Source organism: Hypanus sabinus, chromosome 13, assembly GCF_030144855.1.
Source record: "Hypanus sabinus isolate sHypSab1 chromosome 13, sHypSab1.hap1, whole genome shotgun sequence".
NCBI classification, from domain to species: Eukaryota; Metazoa; Chordata; class Chondrichthyes; order Myliobatiformes; family Dasyatidae; genus Hypanus; species Hypanus sabinus.
In genome coordinates, this window is record NC_082718.1 from 49,142,000 (window position 1) to 49,158,902 (window position 16,903).

The 16,903-nt window shown below is 37.5% G+C and overlaps 1 protein-coding gene across 3 annotated transcripts; it reads left to right on the top strand.

Moving 5' to 3' along the window:
* The first annotated feature begins 1,311 nt into the window (after positions 1-1,311).
* LOC132403489 (troponin I, slow skeletal muscle-like) lies at positions 1,312-14,268 on the top strand. 3 transcript variants are annotated; one of them, XM_059986887.1, is made up of 9 exons: positions 1,312-1,370; positions 7,365-7,396; positions 8,365-8,559; positions 10,251-10,292; positions 10,398-10,529; positions 11,612-11,701; positions 11,794-11,970; positions 13,788-13,882; positions 13,992-14,268. In XM_059986887.1, exons 3-9 carry the CDS (start codon positions 8,398-8,400, stop codon positions 13,993-13,995), a joined length of 702 nt encoding a protein of 233 aa, XP_059842870.1. In that variant the 5' UTR covers positions 1,312-1,370; positions 7,365-7,396; positions 8,365-8,397; the 3' UTR covers positions 13,996-14,268. The 3 variants fall into 3 exon arrangements, with proteins under 3 accessions (XP_059842870.1, XP_059842871.1, XP_059842869.1); XM_059986888.1 differs by lacking the exon at positions 1,312-1,370 and having other exon boundaries at positions 7,062-7,396; XM_059986886.1 differs by lacking the exons at positions 1,312-1,370; positions 7,365-7,396 and adding an exon at positions 7,704-8,236.
* Positions 14,269-16,903: the final 2,635 nt, after the last annotated feature.

A 16,903-nucleotide genomic window follows, 5' to 3' on the forward strand; every position in this document is an offset into this window, starting at 1 on the left:
TTCTGATAGTTAATACTTTAGGACGAGGGATATCACCAATGAAGTTAAACAGCTTTTACTTCCGTGACTTCACATATATTGAATTTGTTTGAATGTCATTATTCTTTTCCTATCAAAATTAAACTTTATATTCAACTATTTAATAAAGATAGAGAGACAAGGCATGTATTTTTGAAATGCCTTGCATTGGTGTCAAACATCCTAAAGTGTTTACAGCCAATGATGTCCCTTTGTAGTCACTTTTGTACTGTAAGAAATCTGCAACCAAAGTCAGTGATTGCTCGGATCAAGCTTAAATTAATTAATGTTTATACGATCACTGATCTACTTTTGAAGTAATAACTAATTTTTAAAAATTTAATCTCAAAGTAAAAATAAATTTGCAAGTAGTTCAAGCAGATTCTTGTGGTATCAGCTGTTCATTGCTTTTGATAAGTCACAACCATTTGTTATACGGAGATTGAAGGATTCCTTTGCTCCCATCTTTCAACTCCAATTGAAGTTATATACCAAAGCCAAAGCTGGCTAGTGTTTGTGTATTTTTATGGGTCATAAGTTAATGAATTTTCAACAGAACATAAAATCTATTAGAAATTTACTATTTTGTGCAAAATTATCTAAGTTCAAAGTAAGTTTATTATCAAAGTGGGTATATGTCATTTTGAGTTTTTTTCAGGCATACATAATACAACATAGAAGTACAATAGAATCACTACACACAAACAAAGACTGACAAACATACAATGTGCAAAAGAAGGCCAAATGCTAAACAAAACTCATATACAACAATGTCTTACATGTCTTTCTTGGACAAAATAATGAGAGTGATTTCTAAAATGCTTACTGTGGATTATTAGGGAGTTCATTTTCCTTTTCTGAAAGAAATCTATACAGTACACGCTGAAAGAATTAATAGTTGAACAGTTGACCTACATATTATATTAATAGTGTTGGCACCACGAGGATTTTTTTGACTGAAATAAAACTGATAGCAAAATGTAACTTACTAGAGGAAGAACATTATTTTGTTTGAATGTGACAAACAATGCCATTGAGTATTTTAAATGCTAATGTGCATATGCTTTAATTTTTTTCAAAATAAAACTGTACAGTTTATGTAATGCCAGGATAAACATATTATAATGTTAGCAGAAAGATAATAAAGTGTTTCCTGAGTTTAACTAAGGATTGTATGTCAGATGTTGATTGATTGCTAAAAATAAACTATGACATCTTTTCACGTCTTACAGCTAAAATTATTATCCAATCGGATGCTGGTTCCATTTGGTGTTTTATGATAAAAACCAGCATGAATCCTTTCACCCTTACCTTTGTTTCCCAACTAAGAGGTCTGATAAGTGCTAAGGAAGGTAAGAATGGTTCCAACATTTCTTACAAGTGAGAACTGGAGTTAATAACAGACAAATCTGTGCATTTAAGAAAAAAAAGAAAGCTTTGGGAGTTCAAGGCTATCTATCCCTTTGTTTCACAGTTATGAATGATAACAGATTAATATTTTCAGTCACTTACATTTTGCATCAACTTGAAAAATCACTAACACTATAGACATTAGATGTTTATAGTAAAACTTGTTTATGTGAGAAGTATGTATTATAGTATAATGCAATCCAATTAGTTAAAATACTTTTAAAGGAAAATTAAGTATCAGCATCTGGGGAAGTTAGTACTCTGGAAAAGTATAACAAATGACAGTAGCAAATTCATTGTTAAATGATAAGTGTTAAATAGTTTTTTGTAGGAAATGTTAACCTGTAGATTTTAACTTAAAAGTAGTTGTACTATATGGTTATAAAAGATGTGGTGAACAGATGCATCCAAACTAATATCTAACATACATCTTTTCCGTAGTGCTAGTGCTTTTTATAAACCAACTCAAGGACACCTGTTTTCCCACATATATTTCAATTTTGCAGTATATATCATTCATGTATCTGTGCCTTGGAGTTTTGAAAAGGATTTTATGGCATAATTGCCTCGTGCAGAAACTGATCTGAATAGCAAGATGCATACACAGCAATTTTGGGAACATGAGTTTAAATTTATAAGTCTAAAGATGGATGGCAGGGTTCCATTTTGCCTACTAGTTTGGAGGTGTATGATGAAGCAAAAAATACACTTTTTAGTTAAAACATTTACATAGTTGCTGTATTAGCGATATTAATGACCTATCTAACTAATACACCTATAAATACTTATACTTCTGAGTGAATGATGAAATTAACTAAGTGCTTTACAGCACAAATTGATTTTTTTCTGAGTTCAGAAAAAGAGGGGATTTCAGAAAAATCAGTTTCTAAATTGACAGATAAAATATTTATAGCAGGACATTAGTAAGCATATTAAAATGAAACCCTAGTTTTAAAAACTGTAGCTCATTCTAATTTAACTGTCAGTTATAGTATTACAGACCTCAGCACAGTAGCATAGTGGTTAGCACAACGCTTTACAGTACAGGTGGCCGGGTTCAATTCCCGCCTCTGTCTGTAAGGAGTTTTTACAGTCTTCCTGTGACCACGTGCGTTTCCTCCGGGTGCTCTGGTGTCCTCTTATTGTCCAAAGGCGTACTGGTCAGCAGGTTAATTTGTAATTGTAAAGTGTCATGTGATTAGGCTTGGATTAAATCAGGGGATTGCTGGGTGGCATGGCTCAAAGGGCCAGAAAGGGCTGTTTGGTTCTGTACCTTAATATATAAATAAATACATACATTTTTCATTCCACAAACAACACACAGTCTGTATGTTGGCTGAATACCATTCTGCAATTTTGATACTTTTAACTTAACCTACTAGACAGAACGGATCATAGGCCATTGATCTATATAGAGATTAAAGTGAGGAAAGCTAATAAAATGAGATTAGACTTTATCCTGTACATTTTCTGATCGTAAGGGCTAAGTTAAAATTCCCCCACCTCTCCCCATGCGTCAGCTGCAGTATCATTCCTTACAATACAAATGCAACTTCTGGACCTTTTAGGACGTGGATCCATTAAGCAGCTGAGTGGCATGATCAGTAAGGTCCCAGTAAGAATTCAGCTGGGGCAGTACAAGGAAGCATAATGTTTAGTCTCAAGGTGCACGTATTTGGCTGGATGTTGACCTTCAAAAGGGATCCTTCTGGATTCTATTCACTGACCTCTGTCGGAATGGTGTTACATGTAAACAACAATAGCAAAGGCCTCTGTCTGTAGAGGCACATATCTGCAGATAGCCTAATAAGGATAGACAAATATCTGGTGAGTCTCATACATGAAAAGTGACTAATAGAATGACATATCAAACTAAATAAAGAGCAACAATGGACTGAGGGGAAAAATGAAGTGATAGATTAAATTAGTGAGATAAAATATGTAAATTTAAATGGAACGAGCTATTTTTCCAATTGTGTTTAGAAAGTAGTTAAACTATATGAGTGAGGAAAGTCCACTTTCCTTTTGTAGTGTTATCACACCAGTAGTTGTGGGACTGCCGTTATTTACAGTGCCTCTGCATCCTATAGTTAGATTCTTACCTTTGTTAGAAGGGTTCAGCTCAGCTACTGTGGTTTGGCGGTACAATCTTAAATATTTTGTGTCTAAGGCTCACATAGGTAGTTTCCACTGTGGAGATGTTGGTGTCTGAGCATTGGATCTGACAGGAGCACAGGCTTCAGACATACTTAAATAACTACAACACGGGACAAAGTCATTTGGCCCTTCATGTTCAGACTAGCTCCCAACAGAAGAATCTTGTCAGTCCCAAATCCCCCTTCCCATTATTTTCCATGGAATTTATTCTGTTTTACGTAACTACTATTTTATATTCTTGCTACTTCCATACCCTAAGAGATGTTTTAAAGTAGTCAAATCACTGACATAAGTCTAAGCTGAAGCACTCTACAGAAATCCATGCATTCGTGGAGAATATGCAGACAATACTTAAGATCTCAAGAACCGAGAGGCAGTGGCACTTCTACTGCTCCACCACGCTACGGTTCAGTAGAGGAAAGGGGATATGACAGGGGGAAAAACACAGAAGAAAAATGTTTCCATTTGCCTTCTATGTGACCTTTCTAACAATAAATTTCTAACAATAGAAAGGAACTGACCAGTAGTTTCACACTGCCACTGACAGACTGAAGCTGATGAGCAGCAGTGTATGAATGCGCAGGGAGTTCAGTCTTGGCCTCGGGCCATTGCTGCTATTGGAGCCAGTAGAATGCTGTACATTATGGTTTAGAAAAGGACACTGTTGCAAGTACAAGTATCAGAAACATGAATTTGGACTGTCACAGTTCCAAATTATCCCAGAAATGCACATTTCTATACAAAGCATTAAAATGTAATATTGGTTCCTCTAAACAATGAAGTTACCACTAACAGGCAAAACAAGATGATAAACACGAGAAATTCTGTAGAAGCAACACACACACAAAATGTTGGACAAACTCTGCAGATCAGGCAGCATCCATGGAAATGAATAAACAGTCGACGTTTCAGGCCAAAACTCTTCTTCAGGACTGGAAAGAAAGGGAGAAAATGCCAGAATAAAAAGGTGGGGGGAGGGGAAGGAGGATAGCTAGAAGGTGATAGGTGAAGCCAGATGCTTAGGAAAGATAAAGGGATGGAGAGGAAGGAATCTGATAGGGGAGATGAGTGGACCATTGGAAAAAAGGAGGTGATAGGCAGGTGAGAAGATATAGAGTAAGGAGCCAGAGTGGGGAATTGAAGAAGAGGGGAGGGAGAGGGAAACAATTTTTTACTGCAAGGAGAAATTGATATTCATGCCATGAGGTTGGAAACAACTCAGACAGAATATAAAGTGGTGCACCTCCACCCTGAAGGTGACCTCATCACGGCACAAGAGATGGCCAGGGACCGACATATTGGAACAGGAATGGGAATTAAAATGTTTGACCACCAGGAAGTTCTGCTTGGCGAGAACAAGAAGAGGATTGAAAAGGAAAGACTTGCATTTTAGTAGTGATTTTTATGACTTTCTCTTTCAAAAGAATTTCCAGCCAACAATGTTTAGTCACTGATAATAATAAGAACATGTGACTGCCACCTTATCAACAACAGGCTCCTCCAAACAGCAGTGTAACAATAGGAAAGAAATGCTTCATCATGGCATGACATTCGATGTTTTAAGTGAACTTTATTCAACTTCTAATAGCCAAATGTGACTATACACATAGTGCATTTGACATTTTGACGCTGGTCCTCATGCATGAGAACAGGCATCTGCAGTGAAGGTAATTGGCTTCAAGCTCCTAAATGTATGATGCACAACAGTTTGATAGAGACCCGTTGCAATGTTTCTAAGACTAAGACAGATAGGTTCCTTCTTTAATGATATTTTCCCTAGTGATTCCCTCCATCCCTCCTCTTCTCCTGGTGGCCTCTTCTCACAACTTTGCTCCATCATCCCCTGATGATATTCCCACCTACCTTCAGCAAATGTAGATTTTTGCTTTCAGCTGCCCACTAACTACACCTGCATCTTCCTGGCTAACCTGTTCTTCTTTATAGCTGGCACAGCCCTCCATTTTTTCCTGAAGTTACACTTTTATCTACCTCTAAGCTCCTGGATTGATGTTGTTGTTGTTCTGCTCTGCACCTTGTGGTGCATTTGGCGGCAACCAAGCCGGATTTGAACCTGGGACCACTCACCTGGAAGTCCAGTGCCGATGCCACTACGCCACCAGCCAGCCATGCACTCGACGGAGTTACTTAAAACAATACTAAGGCGTCTTTTAATACAACTTTGCAGACACGTTGGGTGGGGTGGGGAGGTGAGCACCAAAAGAATGCATTTTCAATAGGGTAATACCGATAACCTTGTGCTGGAATTTGTGTTCAAAATGTCCGAAGCCCATAACCTCTGACTTCACACCACTGTGTTATCTATTCAGTAATGAATGCAGCTGTCAATGGGCATGAATTTCTTCAGGGCTTTCCCCCATTCTGCCATTGCCACTTCACCTCAAGAGCAGCAGAAACCCCCATGGAGCAGGTGACTCTCCGTATTCAGTAAATGAACTCCACAGTCAATATTAGAAAGGATCGCCACTTTGAGGTGTCGAATGACACAAGAACACAGACCTAATTTTGAATAGTTATGCATTTATTTTTATACTAGATAACATCATTAGGTTAATTAATCACCAATAAATCATATTATATTTGGGTTACATAAGAATCAGCAATTTTGAGACTACTTTTGATATTGAGATGGATGCATTGTAAAGGTAAAGGATGGGGAAAGAAAGGAAAGTATTAATCTGAAGAAGTGATAGTAAGTAAATATAGTACCGTGCAAAAGTCTTAGATTCATATATATAGCTAGGGTGCATAAGATTTTTGCACAGTACTGTATAATGTTATGTATTTCTTTGTACTGTTGCCACAAAAAAAAAATTCATGACATTTCTGGGTGATGATAAACCCGATTCTGATATGGGTCTCTATTGTGGACTGAGAGTGAGAAAGGGATGGGGAGAGGGGAATCATGGTTGGAAAAGGGAAAGGAGCAGAAAGCACCAGAGAGACATTCTGTAATGATCAATTTACCAATTGCTTAAAATCAAATGACCTTGCCTGTGCCACACTCCAACCCTGGCACTCCCTCTCTCCCACCTGCCCCACACCCCTCACGTGGCACTCCACCCTCACGATTCACGACATCCTTGCTCCTGCCAAATTTACAATCTTGTTCTCCGCTTCATGTTGACAAATACTGTACTGTGCATAAGTTGTAGGCACCCCAGCTACACTTTTGTACAGTACTGTAACTCTCTACTTTTACTTAAAGAATTTAAAGTCTTTATTTTTATGCCTCATCAGATATGAACAACTGTTTACTAAGCAATTCTGAAGTCATTACAGTTTTGTACCAGAATCACGAAGCTCCAGTATGGATTTGTAGCAACCAGCTGCATTAAAACAACATGTTATTATATAGCAGATGTTCCCCTATACAGGGTGCAGGTTTAATGTAACTACATGTAAAATTCCTGGCTCTCATCAATACTATTGAGCTGAAAGATCACTGTATACAGTCAGAGGAGGAAAGGAAACTAAATTTTGTCAGGGAAATGAAAATACACTGAAGACTGACATGCATATAAAAATGTAAAGCCGATTATAATCTGAAATAATTGGGGGAGTGAAAGAAGAAAAACCAGTTTAGAAAAATTGATAGTTAAAGGGAGTATCACACAGAATACTGATGATTGGAAACTTGATCATTATTACTTACTGAGGTGTTACAATCTCTTTTCAAAAATCTCCTTTTTCTGATCATGTTAGTGTGAAATAAAAAACTAAACTTCAACATGAACTAACATCACTGTTTACCATTCCAGGTTTAAAGACCCTACGCCAAAATGTCTGATCAGTAAGTTATATATTTCTCAGATTCTTACTTTGTAATCCAAAGATGAAGAGTTGAAATACTAATACTCAGTTCCATTGTCTAGACTATTTCTTTACAAAAAGAATCATGTTCATTCTTTATCAAACTCTAAAGTCATGTAAAAAAATTACACTAATAATTATGTTTTGGTTTTTTGATGCAAATTATATCAGAATGATGTTCTTTTTTGCAAAGCTGATAAACAATATCCCCCAAAAGATTGGTGATTCTGCATTTCACTGAACAACATTATTGCAACATTGCGTTGCAAATGATTCTATTCTCTTTGTGGTATGTATATTTAGCATATGATGGGCTCGGAATTCATCATATAATGGCTGATGACTGCCTTCTAAACAATGTCATCTATCTACCTTGTAAAATGTTTTGGTGTTTGATAAATCCTACAGAGTGGCCTTTTAAACTTCCACTTCACTTTAAAAATGGTTCAACTCATGTGGCTATGCCTAGAGTGTGCGAGATAGCTAAATATATATCGAAGGGAGATTTTAAAAGGCTAAACATTCCCACTGTTTGTTGACCAAACTTTGTCAATAGTCTGGTCCATGGTAAGGACAAGTATTTCTCATAACTTGAAAGAACAAATGTAAAACTAATCCATAACTTTTGAACATTTGCCCAAATCACCATATAGGTGAGCAGTTAAACAAAGTTATGAATAGACGTTTGTGAGATGAGGATCACCTCTATATTTTTACTATATTTGAAATACTATCTTATTCTATGTACTTGGAATACTCCAATTATGACATATTCCCTAATACACTTATTTTCTTTCTCTCTTTCTCTTTTAGGGAAGAGGTAAGGGATATTTATAAACTTCAAGGTTTTCTCCATAGCAATTGTGTTTTTGATTAGCCAAATGTTTTAGTATCCAATTTGAATCAGTTTGGATGGCCTACCTGATAATTGACTTTTTGATATTGTAGCAGTACGAAGAAGAAGAAGAAGTGACTGAGGAAATGGAAGAGGCTGAAGAGGTTAATGAACCTGAGGCCGAGGCAGAGCCCGAACCCGAACCTGAACCTGAACCCGAACCCAAACCTGAACCCGAGCCACCAAAGCCAGCGCCTCCTAAGCGGATCACTCCAAGCTCAAGATTTCATACTGAGGTTACCGCTAAAGTAAATAGCCTGTTTTTCATTTCTTCCTCAACAAAATAGTCTTGCTATTTCCATCAGGTTCCTATTTTCTCATAATTTTAGTTGGATTATATTTCAGGGGGCAATATTTATTTAGCAACTACTTATTGAAGTCCCTAAAACTCAATACAAATTCAGAAAAAGAAATATACTTCACCTAGTTCTGCCCTAGGACTGTAGCCTGTAATTTTTATTACAGTTTCCATGGTAAAGATCTGATAGAAAGACTTCTGGTGTAGTGATATTTACTCTCTGCACAACACCACAATGGTACCAAGAGAAACCTTGTGAAGATTTTCATCCTAGGATTCGTCACAAGAAATATTGTTAAAATAACATTACATGTTGAGTCAGAAAATGCTGGTGTATTTTTTAACTATTTATATATGGAGTGCCTACAGGTGGGAATGATGATAGGGGCCTTCATCATAGATTTGGATGATAATGGGCTAATTTGTGGCAATGGAGGTGGGGAGGGGTTTGCTGCATTGAGTTCTGAAGGGTACAGGGGGATCAACAAATAATGAGTAATTACCTTACTGGGAACTCAATTTTTCACTGTTGTCTTAGGAATGCCAAGCAGTAACTGCTCCTGGAACAATTTGCCTAATTTTCTCTACATTACCCTGACAGAAATAGTAACAGGAAATAATACCATCTTATGCATGATTGACACAAAAATCATATCAAACTTGAAAATGTCTGGGGGATTTGTGCCCAGGCACACCTGGTTAAATTTTGGAAGTGGAACTGTTCAAACTGTAAATGGGCATAATCCTATTACACACAAAGAAAATTGATTTGCAGTGGCTTTGCAAAAAAAGAGGCTAACTTTTGTTTTGTATTTAATTGAGATCATAGTGATGAAATGAAAGAAATTCAAGAGAGTAGTTTTACACCAATAGTTCAATGTAAATTTATTATCAAGTACCTTGAGATTCATTTTCTCACAGGCATTTACAGGAAAGAAAAGGAATACTACAATAGAATTTATGCACATCTGTACATAAAAAAGATTGACAAACAACCAATGTGCAAAAGAAGACAAATTGTTCAAATAAAAAGTAAATAAATAATATTGAGATCAAGGTTGTAGAGTCCTTGAAAGTAAATCTAGGTTGTGGAATCAACTTACACAGTGAAATGTGTTAGTAGTTAGTGGCCAGTGAATAGTGTTTAGCATGTGTATCTTAGTACCATATGATGAAGATGGGACAAATAGCATAATGCAATTAGGAAAATTCTGGATAAATTCATGAAGGGATTAAAGAAATGTAAGGTTATGCTGATAAGCAGAAGAGAAGAGAATTGAGAGGAACAAAGAGCTGAATTGCATTTTTAATAAACAATTTTTTTGATTTTTGCACTAACAAAATATTACATTTCATCATTAGGCAGCGCAGTTTTTATGATATACGAATACTTTTAAGAATGTTCATCCCTTTCAAAATGTTTCACATTCAGGATGTAAATTATTTTGTTATTTTGTAAGTAAGTTCACTGATGCCAAACTCTCAGTAGAAATGAGTTCAAGGTGAAGAATTGGCACTGTTTGCTAGCTCTCTTTAATCTCTTTTTCAAATTTGGCTGTCCATTGGATGCATGATCAAAAGTATTTATCAAATTATCTATACCTAACAGCACTAAAATTTTGTTTTCCTTCTCAATAACAGAAAAGTAGCAAGATCTCGGCATCTCGCAAACTCCACCTGAAGGTGATGTAACTTCTTTTGTTTCTTAGTCTGTTATCTAGAGAATACTTATGGAAGTTTAACCTCGCATTAATCTTACATTGAGAATTATTAAACATGCCTTCACAGATCCTAATGCTTGCTAAAGCCAAAGAAGACCTGGAAAAAGAAATCGAGGAAAGGAATGAAGAGAAAGAAAAATTCCTAGCAGAACGTGTACCTCCCCTCAACCTCCACGGCCTTTCCATAACTGAATTGCAAGTAAGGGCTTTTTACATATTTGTTCTATTTAAGCAAGGAAATGGAAAGTCCACAATATTGTTAAGATTTATTTAAGAAATAATGATCTGTAATTTTCCAGAAAACCTTCATTGAATGACTATTAAAATGCAAAAATAGAGAAGATGCAAGATGCCCAACAGGATTTCTGTTGAGAAGCTCAGACCACTTTGATATCACCTTAACCTTTTAACAGTTAGGGAAGCTTTCCAGCTTTGGTTTCTTTAAAATTAGCAGTTAACTTGGGAATAGTATAAATACATGGTTTGTAAGTAGGGAGGGATGTCCAGAACAGCAGTAGCCAAACTTCTCATTGTGGAGCTAGACTAGGAAATGGTTTAAAAATACTTCAGCAATGGATTCTCCATTTAAGAGTGTATCCGTTATCTGATACTACAGAACTACATTAAGTAACATTCCTTCCATCTAAATTGTAAAGGACCTTAAAATGCTTGATGATCCTGTTTAAATGGCTGTAGGGAAGGAGATGAATGTTAATGCATAGTTTGAATTTTAATCCCTCTTTCAATGTGTGAAATAACTTCAAGTTTTATTTTGCTTTGGAAGGAGAAGTCTCCACTTCAAATTATATTAATTGAGTATCAAAATGTTAGTATTTGTTGGAATACTGCATTAAATGGTTAAGGAAAATAGTTGATCAAATCAAATCTGCTGAATGTCTTCAAGATTATGCAGAGCTATGATAAAATAAATAATTTTGGTCTGTTTCTGCTACAATAAGGGGGCTCAACTTACGATGGTCTTAAAAAGAGCAAAATGTGATCTTTGAAATGGTCCTTAACAGCAGGGATAATTAGACAGTGCAATTTTCCATTTTTGGAGGTGGACCAGCTGAACTTCAGAAGCCAGCTGGTATTTCTGAATGAGGAAAGTTCTCACAGACAAATTGTATTAAGGAGTATTTAAGAAGTATTTAGAGGATATTTCTGCAAAAGAATTACAGTTTGATTGATAATGATTTTGTAAAAAATCAATGAAAGTGAAAAGTGAAATCAGATCAAGTGGCATATGTGAAAATATTTATTCGAACTCCTATTCTGCAGAATTTGTGCAAAGAACTGCATCAAAGAATTGAGATTGTTGATGAAGAAAGGTACGACATTGAGTTTAAAGCTGGCAAGAACAGTTATGAGGTACATCACCAATTTGACATTTAAAACTGTGTTTTCAACTGTACTGTGGATGAATCACCTTTAACATTTTATACACAATTTTCTCTGAACAGATTCATGATTTGTCCCTGAAAATTCTTGATCTTCGCGGGAAGTTTAAGCGACCTCCTTTACGTAGGGTCCGTGTTTCAGCTGATGCAATGTTGCGTGCTTTGTTGGGATCCAAGCACAAAGTATCTATGGATCTGAGAGCCAACCTGAAGTCAGTCAAAAAGGATGATACAGAAAAGGTAATAATCAAATAACATCTCTATATTTCCACATTCAACCAATTTATTTTAGCCAGATTATTGTGAATCTATGAAATACTTGGCTATATTTAAAATGGAAGTTGATAGGTTCTTAAGTCGTAAGGATGTCAAAGTTACAAAGTTTACAGTACTCTCAGTGGGAGAGTCTTAAGTCAAGAGGACACAGACTCAAAACAGAGGGGTGTTCTTTTAGAAAGGAAATGAGGAGGAATTTCTTTAGCCAGAGAATGGTGAATCTGTGAAATTCATTGCCACAGGCTGTGTGGAGGCCAGGTCTTTTTGTGTATTTAAGGTAGAGGTTGATAGATTATTGATTGGTCAGGATATGAAGGGATATGGGGAGAAGGCAGGAGATTGGGGCTGAGAGGGAAATTGGGTCAGTTATGATGAAATGGTGGAGCAGACCCGATGGACTAAATGGCCTAATTCTTCTCCTATACCTTATGGTCATATGGTTCAGTGGAGAAAACAGAAGAATAGAGTTAAGAGGGAAAACAAGTCAGCCATGATTGAATAGTGGAGCAGACTTGATGAGCCAAATGGCCTAAGTCATATGGTCTTATGGTCATTGATGTACAGAGGCAGGAATGTAGTGAAGTTCAGATGAACATCCACATGACAGCTTACTCTTCCCCTGGTCTGACTATTGAGGTGAAGGGAGTTATGTAACGCTGTGTCAAGGAACAAAAGAACTTTATACCAGATCCTTTAGTTTGACAGCATCCATTCCTGATGCAACCCATTCATTGACCTTTATTAAAAAGATATGTTTTGTTTATTTTTGTTTAATTAACTAAGCTTAATGCATTATTTATACAGTTTAAAACTTACTTTTAATTTTCTTAGTTACTTATTTTTTCAACTGTTTCCAAATATTCCAAGGCATCTGAGACATTTGTAAGTCAAGAATAAGCCTTCTCAACTCCTGCTTTGTTAGAGGCCAAAGGGACAGCAGAGGGCAGGGCCTTCCTTTCTGCCAGCTGTGGCCTGGTCTCCATCCACAACCGGCTGTACCTCACAGTCTGGTTGTGACCGTGATGCCAGCTATGCAGTAGGAACAATACAATAGCAAACGTTTAGTTCAGCTGCAAGGATCTGCATGGTCAAGCCTATTAAGAATGATAGGTTCTCTTTTAGAGGAATTGGCCTTTCCTGCATTTAGAGTCCTCGTGTCATACAGCATAGAAACAGACCTTGCAGTGCAACTGGTCCATGCCGAGCAAGATTCCCATCTAAGCTAGATCCTATTTGCCTTAATTCAGTGTATATCCCTCTCAAACTATCCTATCCATGTACCAGTTCAATTATCTTTTGCTGTTAATGTACCTGCCTCAACTACTTGCTCTGGCAGCTCATTCTCCAGGCAAAAAAGTTGCCTCACCCATTCCTTTACAACCTCTCTCCTCCCACTTTAAACCTGTGGCTTCTAATGCTTGATTCCCCAACACTGGTCCTAAGCAACTTCAAGCTTTCATCAGAATTAAAATGAACCAGACTGGAAGGATGGATTTAGTCATCAATCATTTTTTTCAGACCATGTAATTCCATCCCCACAGTTACATTTCATAGAGTTTTAATGGCCTCATTAGATGGTGGTTGGTTCATTATCCAAAATAAATGACTATTAGTCACGGTGCATAAGAGATGTTCAATATATTATCACCTATTTAACACTATTACATATAAAGAATTTCTGCCCTGAACAGTTTTGCTCTATGTTTAAGCATGTTCTTTATCTTGATTCTAAACAGATGCCATTTATTCTAAACGTGCACTGTTTTGCAAACTCTCTACAGGAACGCAATGTTGAAGTAAGTGACTGGCGTAAGAATGTGGCAGCCAAGTCAGGCATGGAAGGCAGAAAGAAGATGTTTGATGCTGCCACTACCCAGTGAGTTTTTCCTCATTTGATGCACCTTAATTCCTATAAATTCAATATCAGAAATATTTTCTCATCTGATTTTAATGAAAATAATTATTAATGCTTTGCTTTTCTGCAGGTAATTCACATGGAATATTGCAAGTTTTATGAAAGCATAAACCAGTCACTTTACTCTTTACTCTGCAGTGTTTGGTTTATCAGTTTTCTGACACGGTAAAATACTTTGATTAATTGTTTTCAATTTCTCAATCTTCCTCCTGAATTTCAGGTGCAGTATTAAACTTCTTGCAATTATGGTGACTTCAGATAGGAAATAATAGACTTTCACATGATCTGTTTAGAATTACTTGCTTTCCTGTAACTAAAAGTGAGAAGTAAAACAATTCCTTTTAACTGGTTAATGTCATTGTCTCATTTTTATTATTGGACTTTCAATTTCTCAACCAGCTATCAATTAATTGCTCTAAGCACTATGGTAATGCTTCAATGGGATAATGGACTATTAGTTCGAAGGCTCGATACTGGACATACAAGTTTATGTCCCACTATTACAACTGGGGTGAAATTAAAGACTTGTCTCAGTAACTATGGAGTTACCAGAATTTTCACACCTTCTAAATGAAAAGGTGAAAGAAGGCAATGGGGAATTTCTAAGGTAGTAATTTCTAAGATAGGGACATGTTCATCACAACTTTGTGGGCCAAAGGGCCCGTTTTGTGCTGTTTTCTATGCTTTCCATGTCTATGTTTTAAAACTCAATGTCTTAAGGACAAGAGATTCTGCAGATGCTGGAAATCCAGAGCAACACACACACACAAAGCAGGAGGATCTCATTGGTCAGGCAGCATCTGTGGAGGGGATCTGAGGGTCTTGGCCCAAAATGTCAACTGTTTAATCCTCTCCATGGATGCTGTCTGTCCTGCTGAGTTCTTTCAGCTTTCTGTATTTGTTTCAATGTCTTAAGTGTGTGTGAGTCATTCAAGCCATTTTCCATTGTATACTATTGATTTGTGAATGTTATTGGTATAGAATGAAGAAAAGTTAATTCAGAATAATGCTATACATGTGCCGATAATAGCTTTATTGATTGCACCACACCTAGAGAAAAATAATTTTCATTAAACATTGTCACAGAACTGGAGATTCTATTGGAAAGGGAATGGTAAATGCAATGATTCCACCCATAAAATACTGGAGGAACTAGGCAGGCCAGGGAGCATCTATGGAAAAGAGTAAACAGTTGACGTTTCAGGCTGAGACCCTTCATCAGGACTGGAAAAAAGAGATTAGAAGTCAGAGTAAGAGGGTGAAGGGAGAGGAGGAAGAAGTACAAGGTAGTAGATGATAAGTGAAACTGGGAAGGGGTGAAGTAAAGAGCTAGGAAGTTGGTTGATGAAAGAGATACAGGGCTGGAGAAGGGGGAATCTGCCAGGAGAGGACAGAAGGCCATGGAAGAAAGGGAAGGGGGTGGAGCATCCGAGTGAGTGATGGGCAGGGAAGGAGATACGGTGAGAAAGGGGAATCAAGAAGGAGGAGGGGTCAACTACCATAAGTTAGAGAAATCGATGTTCATGCCATCAGGTTGCAGGCTACCTGGACGGAATATAAAGTGTTGCTCCTCCAATCTGAGTGTGGCCTCAACTGCAGTAGAGGAGACCATGAACTGATATTTTGGAATGGGAATGGGAAGCAGAAATGAAATGGATAGCCACCAGGAGATCCTGCTTTTTAGGCCCATCACCTCTTATGCTCCTCCTCCTTCCCTTTTTTCCATGGTCTTCTGTCCTCTCCTGTTAGATTCCCCCTTCTCCAGCCCTTTATTTCTTTCACCAATCAACTTCCCAGCTCTTCAATTCACCCCTCCCCCTCCCAGTTTCACCTTTCACCTACTACCTCGTACTTCTTCCTCCCCTCCCCCCACCCTCTTACTCCGACCTCTTCACTTTTTTCCCAGTCCTGATGAAGGGACTCAGCCCCAAACATCAACTCTTTACTCTTTGCCTGGCCTGGAGAGTTCCTCCAGCGTTTTGTGTGTGTTACCTTGATTTCCGGTGTCTGCAGATTTTCTCGTTTGTGACTTGACAATGATTCCACACCATGTAACGTTTAAGATTTTAATTAGCTATTGAATCTCCCTGGCTTCATTCAACTTTTGGAACTAGGTCCCTTGCAATCTACATAATACACAGATCCTTGGCCCACTACTTTGGAACTGGCGTCGGTGAAGCAACCACTGCTGAAGAGGAAAGGCATGAGATGGTTGGGCCTAGAAATCACATCACACATCCAGGCAGCATTGCAATCCATCCTAACACTGCTGTTGAAAGTTAACTGATCAAAAAAGAACTTCAATGATAAGATGCACAGAACATTACTTGTTTCCATATGATGTTACTATTGAAGTATTGCAAGGGTTTTCAATGCACAGACTATATAGCAAGGCAGATGCTGTCATTGCAAGCACCATGCCACCATACACACAACACTCGTCCAGCTTCAAGGAAGTGTCACTATAGCATGAACGGATGCTGTGGTGGTGATGGTGTGGACTGAGAGTCAATGGGGACTGAACAGGCTGGCACTTAGCGCTACACCAGCTATGCTTTTGTGCAGAGCTAAAACAAAGTGCTATGGGCAGAAACTAACTAGGAAGGTCTACATTGAGAAATAAGTGCAGTTTCTGAGTGCCAAAGTGGCAGATGAACAGCTGGGCCAGTCTTCCAGCCTCTGTGGGAATGGAATTGGAACTGATTTATTATTGTCGCATGAATCGCTTGTCTTGAATACTGTTCATTCTGATCAAATCATTGCACAGTGCATTAGGCAGAATAAAGCAAAATAAACTAACAGCTACAGAGAAGGTGCAGTGCAGGTAAACAATAAGCTCCACAGTTATAACAAGGTCGATTATGAGGTCAAGTGTCCGGGGGGAAATTAGATGAAGACTTTTTCCTTTGAGTCTGGAAGTTGGGTATTTTTGTTAAAGTGAAAGAAAGCAAAAAACCTTGAGATATGGCAGAGATTGGTAAC

What these genes read in the sequence shown, in the direction of transcription:
- LOC132403489 (XM_059986886.1), top strand. Translation starts at nt 8,159, where the DNA reads ATGTACTTGGAATACTCCAATTATGACATATTCCCTAATACACTTATT. An exon ending in TTTCCATAACTGAATTGCAA is followed by an intron (nt 10,530 to 11,611) that starts GTAAGGGCTTTT and finishes CCTATTCTGCAG; the next exon opens with AATTTGTGCAAAGAACTGCA. An exon ending in CTGGCAAGAACAGTTATGAG is followed by an intron (nt 11,702 to 11,793) that starts GTACATCACCAA and finishes TTCTCTGAACAG; the next exon opens with ATTCATGATTTGTCCCTGAA.